The 16,729-nt window shown below is 43.3% G+C and overlaps 1 protein-coding gene across 3 annotated transcripts in view; it reads left to right on the top strand.

Moving 5' to 3' along the window:
* Window positions 1–12,346, top strand: part of spag6 (sperm associated antigen 6) — a 206,956-nt gene extending 194,610 nt beyond the window's left edge. For all 3 annotated transcript variants that reach the window (XM_041185132.1, XM_041185131.1, XM_041185130.1), the window contains one exon: window positions 10,701–12,346. In XM_041185132.1, coding sequence (XP_041041066.1) covers window positions 10,701–10,767 — 67 coding nt within the window. In that variant the 3' untranslated portion in view covers window positions 10,768–12,346. The remainder of the gene's footprint in view (window positions 1–10,700) is intronic.
* Window positions 12,347–16,729: the final 4,383 nt, after the last annotated feature.

Here is a 16,729-nt window from a genome sequence, read left to right as displayed (position 1 = left end):
AACTCCCCCCGGGACTCCTTCCTTCCTTCCCTGGAACTCCTTCCTCCCTTGGAACTCTTCCCCCGCCGCACTGTCCCCTCTTACGGGACTCACCCCCCTGAGCCCTTCTCACTTCCTGATTCCTTCAGGCACCATAGTACTCCCCCCAGCCTTACTCCTTCCCCCTCCCTGACACCCTTACTTCTTGCTCCAGCCTGACTTCTTGCTCCAGCCTTACTTCTTGCTCTGCCCTTATTCCCTCCCCTATCCACACTCCCATCTCCCTCAGCACTCCTGCCTCCCCCAGACTCCTTCCGCTCTCTGCACACCTTCCCTGCTCCAAAATCCTTCTCTTACACCTTCAACCCCTTTTACACCTACCTCCCCAGTTACTGTCTTCCCCACCGTTGCCCCCTCCTCCACCAGTAGTCCCTCCCCCCAAGCTCTCCCCTACAGCTTTGTTCCCCCTCAACATCTCCCCTGACACTTTCATTCCCCCCTCCTAACCTCAGCCCCCTGACACCAGCCTCACCTTCCCCCCCTCTCCAGACACTTTGTCCTTTCCAAGTTGGCCCTAGACCTTCCACTCCCACGCACCCCTGCCCCCCACTCCCCACCCACCCCCACACCGGTACATCTTACTCTCCCAAACACAGCTGGAGCTTCCCCTCCACCCCCTTGACCTTCATCCATTGTGAGCAGACCCTCAACGGTGATTTTCCACCTTCCGTGAACTGCTTCGTGGTGGAGCCATGTCCATGAGGATCCATCCAGCATGCCATGGATATTCCTCCAGGGTCCCGTTGCTGTTGCACTCCAGCATCTTCTGCTTCTTGGAGTCCGCAATGTGAGCAAGGCCCTGGAGGTAAGTTCCAACTTCTGCACATCACGTTTGTCAAGACGTGTTCTGCACCAGCATGTTTTCACACGTGCATGGGTGGACGATCCAGTGTAGGGGGATAATTCTGGAGAGCAGGCCTTATAATGATATGCAGATGTATTACAATGGGGTCCCTGATGTCTAATGGCAGGAAATGAGGCCTGCATTGACGGGGTGAGTGGACGGTCGCAACCTGGTTTCATGATTGGCCTCCTCGCCATATTGTCCGCTCACACTGCTGAATGCGCCCGATGCTAGCAGGCATGGAAAATTCCACCCTCTGACTCTCAGATTTCCAGTGTTTGCAATATTTTGGGTTTTGCTTGGAAACTGCGTAATTGGTGACACTGGGGGGGTGGGATTTTCCACATCCGCTTCCGCTGCAATCTTCCGGTCCTGCTGAAAGTCAGCGGACTTCTGGCTGGGGCGCCACCTCACCTGCGGTGGATCCTGCCCGCAATGGGGCTGGAAAATCCCGGCCACTGTGTTTGTGTTCCTGGCCTTGACTGGGTATTGTTTTCAAGTGACATTCATCAGATTAGACACATTTGCCTTTTAGCTGGGAAAGAAAAGCGAGCTGGATTTTTGTTCCAGTATCCCAATTATGACACTAGGCTGAATTCTGGGTCGAGAAACTAGACCTGCCAGTGACAAGACCCTGGAAGCAACTTTCAAGGAGGCAGCCAATTAAGTGGCTGCTTCCAGGAGCCCCACCTAATTAGTAAGGTGGCAGGCTCCTGAGGCTAGAGGGCCAATAGGAGACCCTTTAGGGTGCATAATTCGCTACCTGCTGCTTGTAGGCTGGTAGCTGTCATTCCCTCCAACCAGACTCTGAAAATAGCTCCAAGGCAGGAATATGCTAGCAAACCAACAGTCCAGCCTGCAGCAGGAAATTGCATACCTTCACACCTTTCCCATCTTTATAGACCTTCCAAAACCTAGCCCAGGGATGGGCAATGAATGCTGGCCTAGCCAGCGACGCCTACATCCCATAAATGAATTTAAAAATAGTCAGAGTGAGAAAACAGCATTGCACGATGGATAGAATTAATAAACAGCAAATGATGCAAGACTCTGGTGGAATTAACTACAGACCTCCTGACAGCAGTGATATAGCACTACAAAGTATGAGTACAGAGATCAGTAAAACATATCACAAAGGTAGAATAGTTATGAGAGTTTTTAACTTTCAGAGACTATAAGATGCAAAACAGCTCAAATTGTGAAGGCAATTAATTTATAGAGAGGAAGACACTTTTCTGATACAGCATTGTGAACCAACAAGAGAACAGGCTATACTAGATTTAGGAATAAATAATAAGCCTGAATCTTTTTGTTTATTCATTTTGGGGATATGGATGTCATTAGGACAGTCAACACTGATTGCACATACCTCATTGTCCTTGAGGACGTGGTGAGAAGGCCGCCTTCTTAGAAACAGAGAAAATAAGAGCAGGAATAGGTCATTTGGCCCTTCAAGCCTGTTCCACCATTTAATATGATCATGGCTGGGCATCTATCTCAACGCTGTGCTCCTGCACTCTCCCCATAATCCTTGATGCCTTTAGAGTCCAGAAATCTATCTGTTTGCTTCTTAAATATATTCAGTGACTTGACCTCCAAAGCCTTCTGTGGTTAAGAATTCCATAGGTTCACCGCCCTCTGAGTGAAGACGTTTCTCCTCATCTCAGTCCTAAATGGTCTACCCTTTATCCTGAGACTGTGACCCCTTGTTCTAGACCCCCAGCAGAGGAAATATCATCCCTGCATCAGTCTGTCCATCCCTGTCAGAATTTTATATGTTTCAATGAGATCTCCTCTCATTCTTCTAAACTCAATCTCTCCTCATACAACAGTCCTGCCATACCAGGAATCAGTTTGGTGAACCTTCGCTGTACTCCCTCTATGGCAGGTATATCCTTTCTTAGGTAAGGAGATCAAAACTGCACACACTACTCCAGACATGATCTCACCAATGACTTGTACAGCTGCAGTAAGACATCCTTGCTCCTGTACTCAAGTCCTCTCACAATGAAGGCCAACATACCACTTGCCTTCTTAACTGCTTGCTGCACCTGCATACCTGCTTTCAGTGATTGGTGTACAAGGATACCCAAGTCCCTTTGTACATCAATATTTCCCAATATATCACTGTTTAAATAATACTCTGTCATTCTGTTTTTTCTACCAAAGTGGATAACTTCACACTTATCCACATTGTACTGCATCTGGCATGTTTTTGCCCACTCACTCAATCTAAGTCACCTTGAAGCCTCTTAACACCCTCCTCGTTGCTCACATTCCCACCAATTTTCATGTTGTCAGCAAATTTGGAAATATTACATTTGGTTCCCTCATCCAAATCATTGGTATATATTATGAAAAGCTGGGGCCAAGCACTGATCGCTGCAATACTCCACTAGTGACCACCTGCCACTCTGAAAAAGACACATTTATTCCTACTCTCTGTTTCCTGTCTGCTAACCAATTCTCTATCCATGACAATATGTTACCCCAATCCCATGTGCTTTAATTTTACACATTAACCTCTTTTGTGGGACTTCCTCAAAAACTTTCTGAAAATCCAAATGCACCACATCCACTGCTTCTCCCTTATCTATTCTCCTAGCTACATCCTCAAAGAACTCAGTAGGTTTGTCAAACTTCATTTCCCCTTCATAAATCGATGTTGACTTTGTCTAATTCCGTTGATATTTTCTAAGTGTCCTGTTATCACAGCCTTTATAATAAACTCCAGCATTTTCCCTACTTCCTAAGTTAGGCTAACCAGTCTATAATTAGCTGTTTTCTCCCTTCCTCCTTTTCTAAATAGTGGGGTTATATTTGGCACCCTCCAATCTGCCGGGACTGTTCCAGAATCTACAGAATTTTAGAAGATGACAACCAACGCATCCACTATTTCCATGGCCACCTCCTTTAGTACACTGGGATGTAGATTGTTAGGCCCCTGGGGATATATCAGCTTTCAATTAATTTCTCCAGCACTATTTTTAGTAATACTAATTCCTTTCAATTCTGCCTTCTCACTAGACCCTTGGTTTCCTCGTATTTCTGGGAAGTTATTTGTGTCTTCCTCTGTGAAGACAGAACTAAAGCAGTTGTTTAATTGCTCTTCCATTCCTTTGTTTTCTATTATAAATTCTCCCATTTCAGACTGTAAGGGACCCACATTTGTCTCCACTAATCTTTTTCTTTTTATGTACTTACAGAAGCTTTTATAGTCTGCTTTTATGTTCCTTGCAAGTTTACTCTCATACTCTACTTTTCCCCTCTTAATCAATTTCTTGGTCCTCCTTTGCTGAATTCTAAACTGCTCCCAGTCCTCAGGCTTGCTACTTTTTCCACTAACTTTATATGACCCCTCTTTGGATCTAATACTATCCTTAATTTCTTTTGTTAGCCATGGTTGGGCCGCTTTTCCCTGTTGTGTTTTTATGCTAGAAAGGAATGAATTACTGTTGCAATGCATATATTCATTCCTTAAATATTAGCCATTATCTATCCACCTTTTAATGAGGTTCCCCAAACTATCTTCACCAACTCATGCATTATACCTTTGTAGTTTCCTTTGTTAAGATTTAGGACCCTAGTTTCAGATCAGAGTACTTCACTTTCTGCCCTAATGAAGAATTCTATCACGTTATGGTCATTGTTCCCTAAAGGACCCTGCACAACAAGATTATTAATTAAACCCTTCTCATTGCACAATACCAAATCTAGGATAACCCGTTCCCTATTCAGTATCTCGACATACTGATCTAAAAAAACCATCTCCTACACACTCCAGGAATTCATTTGCCACAGTATTATTGCTAATTTGATTTGCCCAGTCTATATGTAGATTAGAGTCACCCATGATTACGGTAGCACCCTTGTTACATGCATCTCTAATTTCCTGATTAATGCCATCCCCTACCTTATCACTACTGCTTGGAGGCCTACAGACCACTCCCACTAACGTTTTATGCCCTTTGTTGCTTCTTAACTCCACCCAGACTGATTCTGCAGCTAGATTTTCTGAGCCAATATCCTCTCTCACTATCACATTGCTTTCCTTAGCTAACACCACCACCTCCTTTTCCTTTTTGCCTGTCTGTTCTAAATATCGAGTACCCTTGGATATTCAGTTCCCAGCCTTGGTCACCCTGCAGCCATGTCTCTGAAATCACAATCATTTCGTACCCATTTACATCTATTTCTGCTATTAATTGGTCTACCTTATTGCTTAGATTTGTCTTTTTAACATTTTTACACATTTCTTTTTGTACTGTGGCCCTATTTGCTGCTAGCCCTTATTTCCTCTGCCTTCCACTTTTGCTTTCTACGTTTCTGTCTTTCATTCCTATCTTTGTTCCCCTCTCTTGTGCCTACCCGCTCAGGTTCCCATCCCCGTGCCATCTAGTTTAAACCCTCCCCCACAGTGCTAGCGAATACCCTGCAAGAATATTGGCCCCAGCCCTGCTGGGGTGCAACCCATCCAGCTTGTGCAGGTCCCGTCTTCCCCAGAATCAGTTCCAATACCTCAGGAATCTAAATCCCTCCCTCCAACACCATTTCTCCAGCCACGCATTCATCTGGTCTATTCTCCTATTCCTGATCTCACTAACACTGGGAAAAGTCCTGAGATTACCTCCTTTGAGGTTTGGCTTTTTATTTCCTAGCTCCCTATATTCTGCCTTCAGGACCTCATCCCTCTTTTTACCTATGTCGTTGGTACCGATATGGACCACAACCTCTGGCTGTTCACACTCCCCCTTCAGAATGTCCTGCAGCCATTCAGTGACATCCTTGACCCTGGCACCAGGGAGGCAATATGCCATCCTGGTGTCACATCTGCAGCCGCAGAAGCGTCTATCTGTTCCCCTTACAATAGAATCCCCTATCACTATTGCTCCCCCACTATTTTCCCCCCACTCTGTGCAGCTGAGCCACTCGTGGTGCTGCGGACTTGGCTTTTGCTACATTTCCCTAAGAAACTATCTCCCCTAACAGTATCCAAAACGGAAAATTTGTTGGAGATGGAAATGGACCCAGGGGACTCCTGCACTACCTGCCCAGTGTTTTTACTCTAATGGCGGTCACCCATTCCCTTTCTGCCTCTTTACCTCTGGCGTGACCACTTCACTGCACATGCTATCCATGAAGGTCTCATCCTTGCGGATGCTCCACAGTGACTCCAAAAGCAGCTCCAGCTCTGAAACACTGAATTCGAGTAGCTGCAACTGGAGACATTTCCTGTATACATGGTCTCCCTGGACACTGGAAGTGCCCCTGACTTCCTACATTGCACAGGTGGAGCATTCCACTTGGTCGAGCTGCCCTGCCATGACTTACCCTTCTTGAACTGCTGAACTGCTTCTGATGAAAGTGCCTTCATAGTCCTTTTTTCAGTTTATTTATGGGATGTGGGCATCACTGGTTAGGCCAGTATTTATTGTCTATCCCCTAATTGCCCTTGGGAAGATGGTGGTGAGCTCCCTTCTTGCACCAGTACAGTCCACTATTGCATTGATTTCATCCTTAACTAACAACACCCACAGTGCTGTTAGGGAGTTCCAGGATTTTGACCCAGCGACATTGGAGGAAGAGTGATATATTTCCAAGTCAGGATGGTGAGTGGTTTGCAGGGGTTGGGGTGTGACTTCCAGGTGGTAGTGTTCCCATGTGTCTCCTGCCCTTGTCCTTCTAGATGCTAGTGGTCTTGGATTTGGAATGTGCTATCTAAGGAGGCTGGATGAGTTCCTGCAGTGCATCTTGTAGATGGTACACACTGCTGCCCCTGTGCATCAGGGATGGAGGGAGTGAATGTTTGTGAATGTGGTGCCAATCAAGCTGACTGCCTTGTCCTGGATGGTGTCAAGCTTCTTGGATGTTGTTGGAGCTGCACTCATCCAGGCAAGTGGAGAGTATTCCATCACATTCCTGACTTGTGCCTTGTAGATGGTGGACAGGCTTTGGGGAGTCAGGAGGTGAGTTACACACCACAGGATTTCTAGCCTCTGCCCTACTCTTGCAGCCACAGTATTTATATGGCTGGTCCAGTTCAGTTTCTAGTCAATGGTAACCCCCAGGCTGTTGATAGTGAGGAATTCAGCGATGGTAATTTCATTGAATGTCAAGGGCCCAGGGTTGGATTCTCTCTTGTTGGAGATGATCATTGCTTGACACTTGTGTGGTGCAAATGTTACTTGCCACTTGTCAGCCCAAGCCTGGATATTGTCCAAGACTTGCTGCATTTGGACATGGACTGCTTCAGTATCTGAGGAGTCGTGAATGGTGCTGAACAACCCCACTTCTGACCTTATGATGGAAGGAAGGTCATTGATAAAGATGGTTGGGTCTCAGACACTACCCTGATGAACTCCTGCAGTGATGTCCTGGAACTCAGATGATTGACCTCCAACAACCACAACCATCTTCCTTTGTGCTAGGCATGACTCCAACCAACGGAGAGTTTTCTCCCTGATTCCCATTGACTCCAGTTTTGCTAGGGCTCCTTGATGCCACACTCAGTCAAATGCTGTCTTGACGTCAAGGGCCAGTCACTCTCACCTCACCTCAGGAGTTCAGCTCTTTTGTCCATGTTTGAACGAAGGCTCTAATGAGGTCAGGAGCTGAATGGCCTTAGCAGAAGCCAAACTGAGCATCAGTGAGCAGGTTATTGCCAAGCAAGTGCCACTTGATAGTACTGTTGATGATCCCATCCATCACTTTACTGATGATCGAGAGTAGACTGAAAGAGCAGTAATTGGCCAGGTTGGATTTGTCTTGCTTTTTGTGTACAGGACATACCTGGGCAATTTTCCATATTGCTATGTAAATGCCAGTGTTGTAGCTGTACTGGAACAACTTGCCTAGGGGCGCGGCAAGTTCTGGAGCACAAGTCTTCAGTACTATTGCCAGAGTATTGTCAGGGCCCATAGCCTTTGCAGCATCCAGTGCCTTCAGCCGTTTCTTGATATCACTTGGATTGAATTGAATTGGCTGAAGACTGGCATCTGTAATGCTCTGGACCTCTGCAGGATGCTGAGATGAATCATCCACTTGGCACTTCTGACTGAAGATCGTTGCGAATGCTTCAGCCTTATCTTTGCACTGATGTGCAGGGCTCCCCCATCATTAAGGATAGGCATATTTGTGGAGCCTCCTTCTCCAGTAGGTTGTTTAATCGTTTACCACCATTCGCTGCTGGCAGAACTACAGAGCTTAGATCTGATCCATTGGTTATGGAATCATTTAGCTCTGTCTATCGCTTGCTGCTTATGCTGTTTGGCATTCAAGCAGTCCTGTGCTGTAGTTTCTCTGGGTTGACACCTCATTTTTAGGTTTGCCTGATGCTGCTCCTGGCATGCCCTCCTACACTTTTCATTGCACCAGGGTTGATCCCCTGGCTTGGCGGTAATGGTAGAGCAGGTGATATGCCAAGCCATGGGGTTACAGATAGTGGTGGAATAAAATTCTGCTGCTGCTGATGGCCCACAGTGCCTCATGGATGGCCAGTTTTGAGTTGCTAGGTCTGTTTGAAATCTATCCCATTTAGCACGGTGGTAGTACCGCACAGTACGATGGAGGGTATCCTCAATGTGGAGATGGGACTTTGTCTCCACAGCGACTGTGCGGTGGTCACTCCTACCGATACTGTCATGGACAGATACATCTGAGGCAGGCAGGTTGGTGAAGAGCTACTGAGCTACTCTTGGTGATAGACATTAAAGTCCCCCACCCACAGTACATTCTGCACCCTTGCTACCCTCAGTGCTTCTTCTAGCTTGTGTTCAACATGGAGGAGCACTGATTCATCAGCTGAAGGAGGGCGGTACATGGTAATCAGCAGGAGGTTTCCTTGTCCATGTTTGACTTGATGCCATGAGACTTCATGGGGCCCGGAGTTGATATTGAGGACTCCCAGCGCAACTCCCTCCTGACTGTGCACCACTGAGCCGCCACCTCTACTGGTCTGTCCTGCTGTTGGGACAGGACATACCAGGGATGGTGATGGTGGTGTCTGGGACATTGTAAGGTATGATTCCGTAAGTATGAATATGTCAGGCTGTTGCTTGACTAGTCTGTGAGACAGCCCTCCCAATTTTCACACTAGCCCCCAGATGTTCGTAAGGAGGGCTTTGCAGGGTTGACAGGGCTGAGTTTCCTGTTGTCGTTTCCGGTGCCTAGGTTGATGCCGGGTGATCTTTTCCATTCCATTCCTTTTAGACTTTGTAATGGTTTGATACAACTGAGTGGCTTGCTGGGCCATTTCCGAGGGCAGTTAAGAGTCAACCACATTGCTGTGGGTCTGGAGTCTTGTTAGGCAGGGAGTTCTACAATTTTGATACAGTGAAATGAAGGAGTGACAATATATGTTCAATATATGCTCTGACAGTAAAGAAATGTTTTGCAAACAGTGAGCTTAACGTGATTGAATTATATCTCGAGCTCAAAGAAGGGAAAGATCACACACAAACAAAGGTTTTAACCTCAAGTAAGGCTGAATTGAAAGTAACGAGATATACGCCAGACATGTTAAGATGGGTTGAGCCGTTAGTAGGTTAACACATAGAAAAACAATGGGAGATATCCAAAGGAGCACTTCGTACAATACAAGACCAATAGATACCCCTCAAGAGCAAAACTTCCATTTAGGAGGGTAAGAATATTAGGAATAGGACTTGGCCATTCAGCTCCATGGGCCTATTCCGACATTTCATTTTTTCATAGCTGATCTGCACTTGGTGAATTTTTTCCCTTGCTCTCTCACTTTTCCTACCCAGCACATAGAGATTTAAGATTGGGAGCTCACTGTGAAGAGAACGAATAACAGGAAACTGTGTCCTATGGCTCTGCAGCACATTATTTCAATGTGCTATGTCATCAATCTGCTTCCAGCTGTGCTTAATTAACCTGCTCTGTGCATTTAGTTATATGATCAATTTTCCAATTGTTCCGTCGTCTTAGTTTTGTAGTTGAAATTCACATACTGCCCTGACTTAGTAAATTTGTTTTCACATCTCCTCTCTAGTCCACTAAACCTCTTACCATTTCAGTGTCAGCTGAAAGTCTGGTAGTAAAGCTATCCCGCATTTCCCTAAAATTATGTATTTGCGCTGGACTACATTGTGTTTTACAGACAGATAATATCCTGAGCATCAACTGTGGCATTGTGTGGATGGAACTAGAAATTTTCTTAGCACAGTGATCCAAACAGTCTATCGTGGTAATATTGTTGCCATCATTAAGCTTTACCCCAACTTTTTCTAACTGAATTGTTATGAACAGGTGTCAATTGCTGGACTTTAGTGAGTGTTACAAATATTGTCAGGACAAGTAATTAACTAATATTTTGAACCGCATTTTCCTCTGTGCCACAATTTTATTGTGTAAAATGTTTTTGAAATATCAACAACTTAAATTTATAGCATCTTTAATGCAATGAAATATCCCATGGTGCATCACAGAACTGTTATCAGATGCTTGATGCTAAGCCACATAACGAGACATTGGAGCAGCTAATCAAAAGCTTAGTCAAAGAGATAGATTTTAAGGAGTGCCTGAAAGGAGGAAAACAGAATGGTTTAAAGAAGGAAATCCAGAGCTTCTGGCCTAGAGAGCTGAAGGCATGGCCGCTGAAGGAGGAAGTGAAGGAATCGGGGAGGGTGGGAAGTGCACAAGAGGCCAGAATTGAAGGAACATAAAGTTTTTGGAGGTTTGTAGGTCTGAATGATGTTACAGAGAAAGAGAAACAATTCTTCATTGTATAACAATGATATTTCAATAGGTTAATCTTGAATCATATCTAACCAAAAATATTTATTAATTTTTGCAGATATTACTCTCCTGGATACTCTGATGCATTGCTGGAAAGAGTAGAAAACTACCAACCAGCTCTTTGAGAAGCGTTATGGATATTATTTCAACCTAATCATAGTCTTGGGTCGTCCCACTACTGAAACCTTGAAGTATCTATTAATTTCGCTATGATTTTCTAAGATAGTTTACAGTAAATAGTAAATTATGCCCTACGGCCCTATATAACTCTTCTCGTCTTTAAAACAAATTCATCTGAAATCGAGTAATCATTTGAATAAATACAAGAAGTATCCCTTACGAACATATTTTGAAATGTACTATTTGTATTTCAGTCCATCCGGTTTTTATGGCGGTTGGTGCTGCAATATTTCACGCGTCTGATAAAAAAGGGTATATTTGCAGAAAGGAATTCTAAATAATGGAAATGGTTGGCGGGGCTGTGGATTTTCATCCACGCGTTGTGAAGCCGGATTTCACTGGCCACAGAAGGACTCTTATATTCTGTGATTTGCAAAATTAAACCCCTGTTTTCGACGTTCTGAAATTCATTGTGGCAGCAATAAACGTAGTGACTTGGATCTGAAATGAAAGGTTTGTCAGGAATCATTATAAATGGGTACATGACTAATATCCAATTCTGTATTTTTATATTTAATTATTCACTATGATTGCTCGTCAGGTCGAGTACACTGAACACTCTCAGCATTAATGTTATTTCTCCAATAAAATTAATAACTTCGAAAAATGATATAGTTCAGGCTAGTACAGATGTATCGCCCACTGTTGAAACCTGTTGCAGATATGTTGCAGATATGTATTATTAATGTTAATGTGAAACTGGGTCTTCATATACTTCTGACATCCTGCTGAAAGTCCGCTTATAATTTGCACAGTGATGAAGAGTGACATTGACTGATGTGCTAGATGTAACTGACTTCGATTCCTTTCCTTTTAACACCTGGACACCAAGCTGTTGCCAAATGAGGCATTTTGACTGTGAGATGGCATGCAGCAACATTTCTATTTCCCAGTATTTACTACGAATTCGGAAGAATCACCTTCCACATATTCTAATCCACGATATTGTGCAATTTCATGAACTGTTAGGCGTTATTTCAGTTTCGCTTTGACGCGTTCCTTGTACTATTACACATTGAGTGTAAAAGAGGGAATGTGCAACCTTTTGATCATGGTAGTTATCTGAACGTTTTATGACAATTTGGACTCGGGAGAGAAAAACCTGCAACCGACTGCAAGACAAAAACATTGGGGTTTTGCAGCAAATTGGAGAGCAGTGCTATGTTTTTGCATAATACGTGATTCCAGTTTAGTACAGTGTATGAAATTTCAAGCAGAATTACCTTACATGGGCTAAAAGTCGAGTTATTATTTTGGGGGCCGCATATAAGTTGAAACCAGACCTTTGCACTCGTGCAATTGGCTTTAGTTCATTGATATAAAAAGTTGACGATGGGATTTAAGTACATGCGTGCAGAAGCGGTGCGCGCCATAGGGAATTTTATGCAGATGTCGGCTTGAGTACTTTGGTGTGTTGTTCCATATGAAGCCTTTATAGGCCGACAAAGCTAATGCCTCCCTTTCTCATCCCCCATTTACTTCATGTTTAAAGTTTTAAATAAAACGACCAGGCATGAGATTAAACCCTTTGTGTCTTCATGGACAAGCCGTTCAGCAATTCTTATTTTCTCTGGTCAGGATGATCAAACATTCGTGAGCATCGCACCGACAGTCTTGTGATTCTGGTTAATTGCTGTAACCTCGGGCGTAACCGGTCTATCAAATGTAGTTCCCGCGCTTGATCAGATTTTAAAAAAATAATCGAGAGAAAAACCAAGCTTCATTCGCGGAAAATGTGCAGGTTGGAAGGAGTGTGTGTGTGTGTGTGTGTGTGTGTGTCAGGTGCTCTGAAGTCGAACCGTTTCGTTCCCAGTGCAGGTTACTGTATGTCTGCAGCCTGCCACGCTGTTAAATTGGACCTGGAGACTCGCTCGGTTCCTCTTTCGAACAAAGCCATCCTTGTGTGGAATAAACTGTGTGAGCTTTCTCCCCCTCTCTCCCCTCAGTGCTGATCGCTGTAACACGAATCTACCCAATCAATCATCTATCTCAAATAAAATGTCTCCTTTCTCCCTCTCCACGACTCCCTTCTGAGGTCACTGAATGAGGTGTTGGTATTTGAGAGGGTATACGAGGGCAGCGGCGATGCGTTTTCGTTTTCATGATCTCCGTTCTTAATGTTGCTGTTGTTGGCGGCTGACTGGAACTGACAGGCTCCTCGGACTAGAGCTAGCGCGGAAAAGCCCAGAAGAATGTGAACCCTGACTAAAGGTGGTTTCCTGTAAGCAGGTTCCCGGATTGCCTGACACTTGAAATCTGACTGCTGTATTTATGTTTCGTCTGGAAGCAATCGCCGTTAAATAAAGAGGGCGAAAGAAGGAACCGCTCGTTGACGTTTCAAGTAGTGAAATCTAAATGCAAATCAGACATTTTCTGAACAGCATCAAATCTAACGGGGCACCTAGATTCTCATCAACTGTAGCCTGAAGTTGTCTACAGACCCTCTGTGATACGTCGCTGTATTTTCGACATGAAAAATATGCTCCTTGTTTAGCTGGCTACCTCGTCCAAAATCGTCAAAACATCTACCCACCCCGTTGTCCCAATTTTGTCTTTGTAAAGCATTCTTTACAGAAAGAGAAATTAAAGAGAACAAGGGTTACAGAATACAACACCACAACAATGCAAACTGTTTTAACTCATCAGCGGGGTAGATTAGAGGTGAATATTAAACATTAAACACAACTCATCAACGCATCATTTTGTGGGATTTCCTTTGTGCTAATTTCTCATTATTTCTTGGGCAAGGTTTCACTTACTGAAAGTCTCCATCTCACCTACACCCACCCTCCGATCTCACGTTTTCCTAATATAGTCACTGCAGCCCAAGGCCACTGCACAGAAATACTAAAAATATTATCAAATCTTATTTAAATAAAACTCAGACCGTTGCCATGCACACAGAATATCGCGATTGAGCATGCAATGGGTTAAAAGGGGGGTGGGGGTGGTATGATGAATAAATGACAATTCCACTCTTCCTCACATCAAACGAAGAGGAATGTAAGCTGAGCAGCGCCACTAATAACTGGATTATCAATAAAAAAGGATATGGAAAGGGAAATTTAGCCTTTGATATTTTACTTGCTCAATGTGTAACATATTTCACTGCAACACAAGATTCCACCACCGCCCCCCACCCACCCACCACGGTCCCCGTTTAATATTTCCGCTTTTCCCCAGAGGCCTACCAGAGTTTCTCACTGACATTTTACTGATTGTTCTTTTACAGTTTCCCAGCAGGTCCTCTTGATAATCCCAGTGCCATATTGGTACTGCAACTGCAATTTAAGGTCCATACCATGATGCCAAACGTTTCAGGCTCGAGTCCTCAAATAACCACTTAATAACAACACGAGAAGAGGATTTTCTGCATCACCAGAGTTCTTTAGTGAATCCAGCAACAATGTTAATGTTAGTTCTTGATCAGAACTTTAAAACCGAATAACCACAATGTAAATTACATTAAAGTGATACCAGGAAGGGCTGGGGTCCAACAGGCGTGTACATCGTCTTCTAAAAGATAAGAACATCATTTGCTTTTACCAATTAATTCATAAACTCTGCAATAATTATTTGCCCCTTCGAATCCAAGTTATTACAAAGAGAAGTTACATCGCTGATTTTAATACCATGGTTCACGATTATTTTACTAGGCGATTCTCATCCTTGTTTGCTCCCGTTGGATTGAGAACTCCACGTAGGAAGTTTGAATTGTTGAGCAAACTGTTTCCAAGCATCTTTAACCGTATATAACAGTAAGTTAGCGGAAAGTGTCAATTTCACAAAACTTTGCTTGATGAGAAATATCATAAAAGGGGATAAGATATTCACAACCCTGTTTGTGTCGCCCTTAGAGGGAAGTTAAAGGTAACCATTCTAAAGTGGCCCAAAGTGTGGTATTTTCGGTCAGCACACAAGTGCGTGAGCAACACTGACTTGGGTCGAAAAAGAAATGTCTTCGGCGTTTATAAAAATATATTTTTTTTTGCTTGAGGTAAATTATTTCTAAGTTGTAATGGTTACCAACTCCGTAGGGAGGCGGAAATTTTAAAAGAACAGCAAATATACTGTACCTAAAAGCAACCAGTTTGGTAGTTATTAAGTTATTCATTAATTTTGCTTCCTAGCTTCAACTAGATAACTATCGTGGTTGTTGGTTAGCTTTTCGGCCAAGTTTTATTAATTTTGAAATCTCGTGTCATTTCCCGGTTCGTCCGTTCAGCTTTTTATAAAAACAGAAATTTTGACGAGTCTGCTAACATCAGCTCCATCCTTAATAGTCCACAAAATACAGTCGACGAAATTTACTCATACTCTAATTTAATTCCTCATAAAGTGAAACTGCCACTAAAAGGCGATGAATCTAGTTATTTCAGTCGTTTATGTTAACACGTTTATTGCTGTAAAGCTTCTTCCTTACAATTATTTACTGAAATAAACGCAAACTTCAGAAGCAAAATTATTGAATCATAGAGTCACAGAATGAGTTATGACCCAAGACCTGTAGCGTTAACTCTCTTTCTTTCTTCACGGATGCTGCTGAGTGTTCCCACCATTTTCTGTCTCTGATTTAAGATCAGCAACTATTTAATTTGCTTTTTTGTTTTGACAAAATTATTGACTTGTTTGCTAATCAAAGTATAGCTCCTATATCTGGGATTACAGAACGTATAGTTTATTTTCATGATTCCCTAAAAGAAAAGGAGCTTAAAAGCCAACAGGTCGACATAATTATGAGCTGGTAAATAGCTGACCGAACCCTGTTACTGTTGATAACTTAATGAGCTATTTTGAACTTTTTTTCATAATGAAAGGCTATACAAAAGCGTGCAAAGACAAGTCTTGGTCGCCCTCTGCTGGCCTCTTTACACACCACTCTGGTAGAGATGGGAGATGGAAAATGGTTCCTTACTAACAGCGATAGAAACCATATAACATCAAAAAATAAGCAAGTGTCTGTATAAAGATGAGGCGAAAATGTGGGAAATCTAGGGCTTCTTGTATGAGGGGGAAAGTACACAATGTATACGAATAGCTTTGAATGTTGTCATTTGCCACTGAACGAAATCATTCGTTCTCGTGAAGACATGCTCTAAGTTTTCAAACTTTCAGCCACAGTCTGGAGTTAGGGTTAATGTCGAGGAGGTGGTGAAAGGGGTTGTAATGCTTTAGTGTGAACGAACTCTTTCCGGGTAATGAGGATGACAACACAGGAAGAATAAACTATCAATCCCGTTCAGTGCCGTTTACATCATGGAAAGTCTGAAATAAATATCACCGAGAGCGACTGCACAAAATACCCAAAACAGACGGTCACATGTAATTCATTTTCACAACAAGCACTGGGAAATGTAATCACAATGCCTACTTAGTGCAGCTCAATTTGTCAATGAACAAAGTGGCTGTCAAAGAAAAGCAGATATTTGCGGAAGTTATTACTCTGAAGGCTTATGAATATAAATAATATAAAACATTCTTCCTAATTAATCTATTTTGGATATTTCAGTACGTTAGGTTACATTATCCGTCACGTGCAATTTTTTTCTACACGTGAAAGGTGCAGCAACAAAACGTGTTAACTTTTTTATGCATAAATAGTAAGGTTGAAGAGTCACTGACAAATGTAGTGTGAAACCAGCTACCAGAAGTCATTAAAGAAAATATCACACAAGCGGCGGTATTGGTGACTTGGTAGCTGAGGTTGTTATGTTTAAGGAATATTTTGTCAACTCAAATTGAAACCATCCTTCGTTAAATAGACCATTTTTCCCCCCATGGTATGAGCGTTACCCCTGGATAGTGTTGCTTTCGTAATCAACTGCTGAAAGATCCCTATGCAACAAGGGCAGAGTAGCATCAATAGGAGGCATTGTTACTACTGCTGTCTGGAATTAACACCTTGCT

The sequence above is a fragment of the Carcharodon carcharias genome, chromosome 3, assembly GCF_017639515.1.
Source record: "Carcharodon carcharias isolate sCarCar2 chromosome 3, sCarCar2.pri, whole genome shotgun sequence".
NCBI classification, from domain to species: Eukaryota; Metazoa; Chordata; class Chondrichthyes; order Lamniformes; family Lamnidae; genus Carcharodon; species Carcharodon carcharias.
The sequence above is the reverse complement of the archived record's forward strand: the minus strand, read 5'-3'. Positions and strand labels throughout refer to the sequence as shown.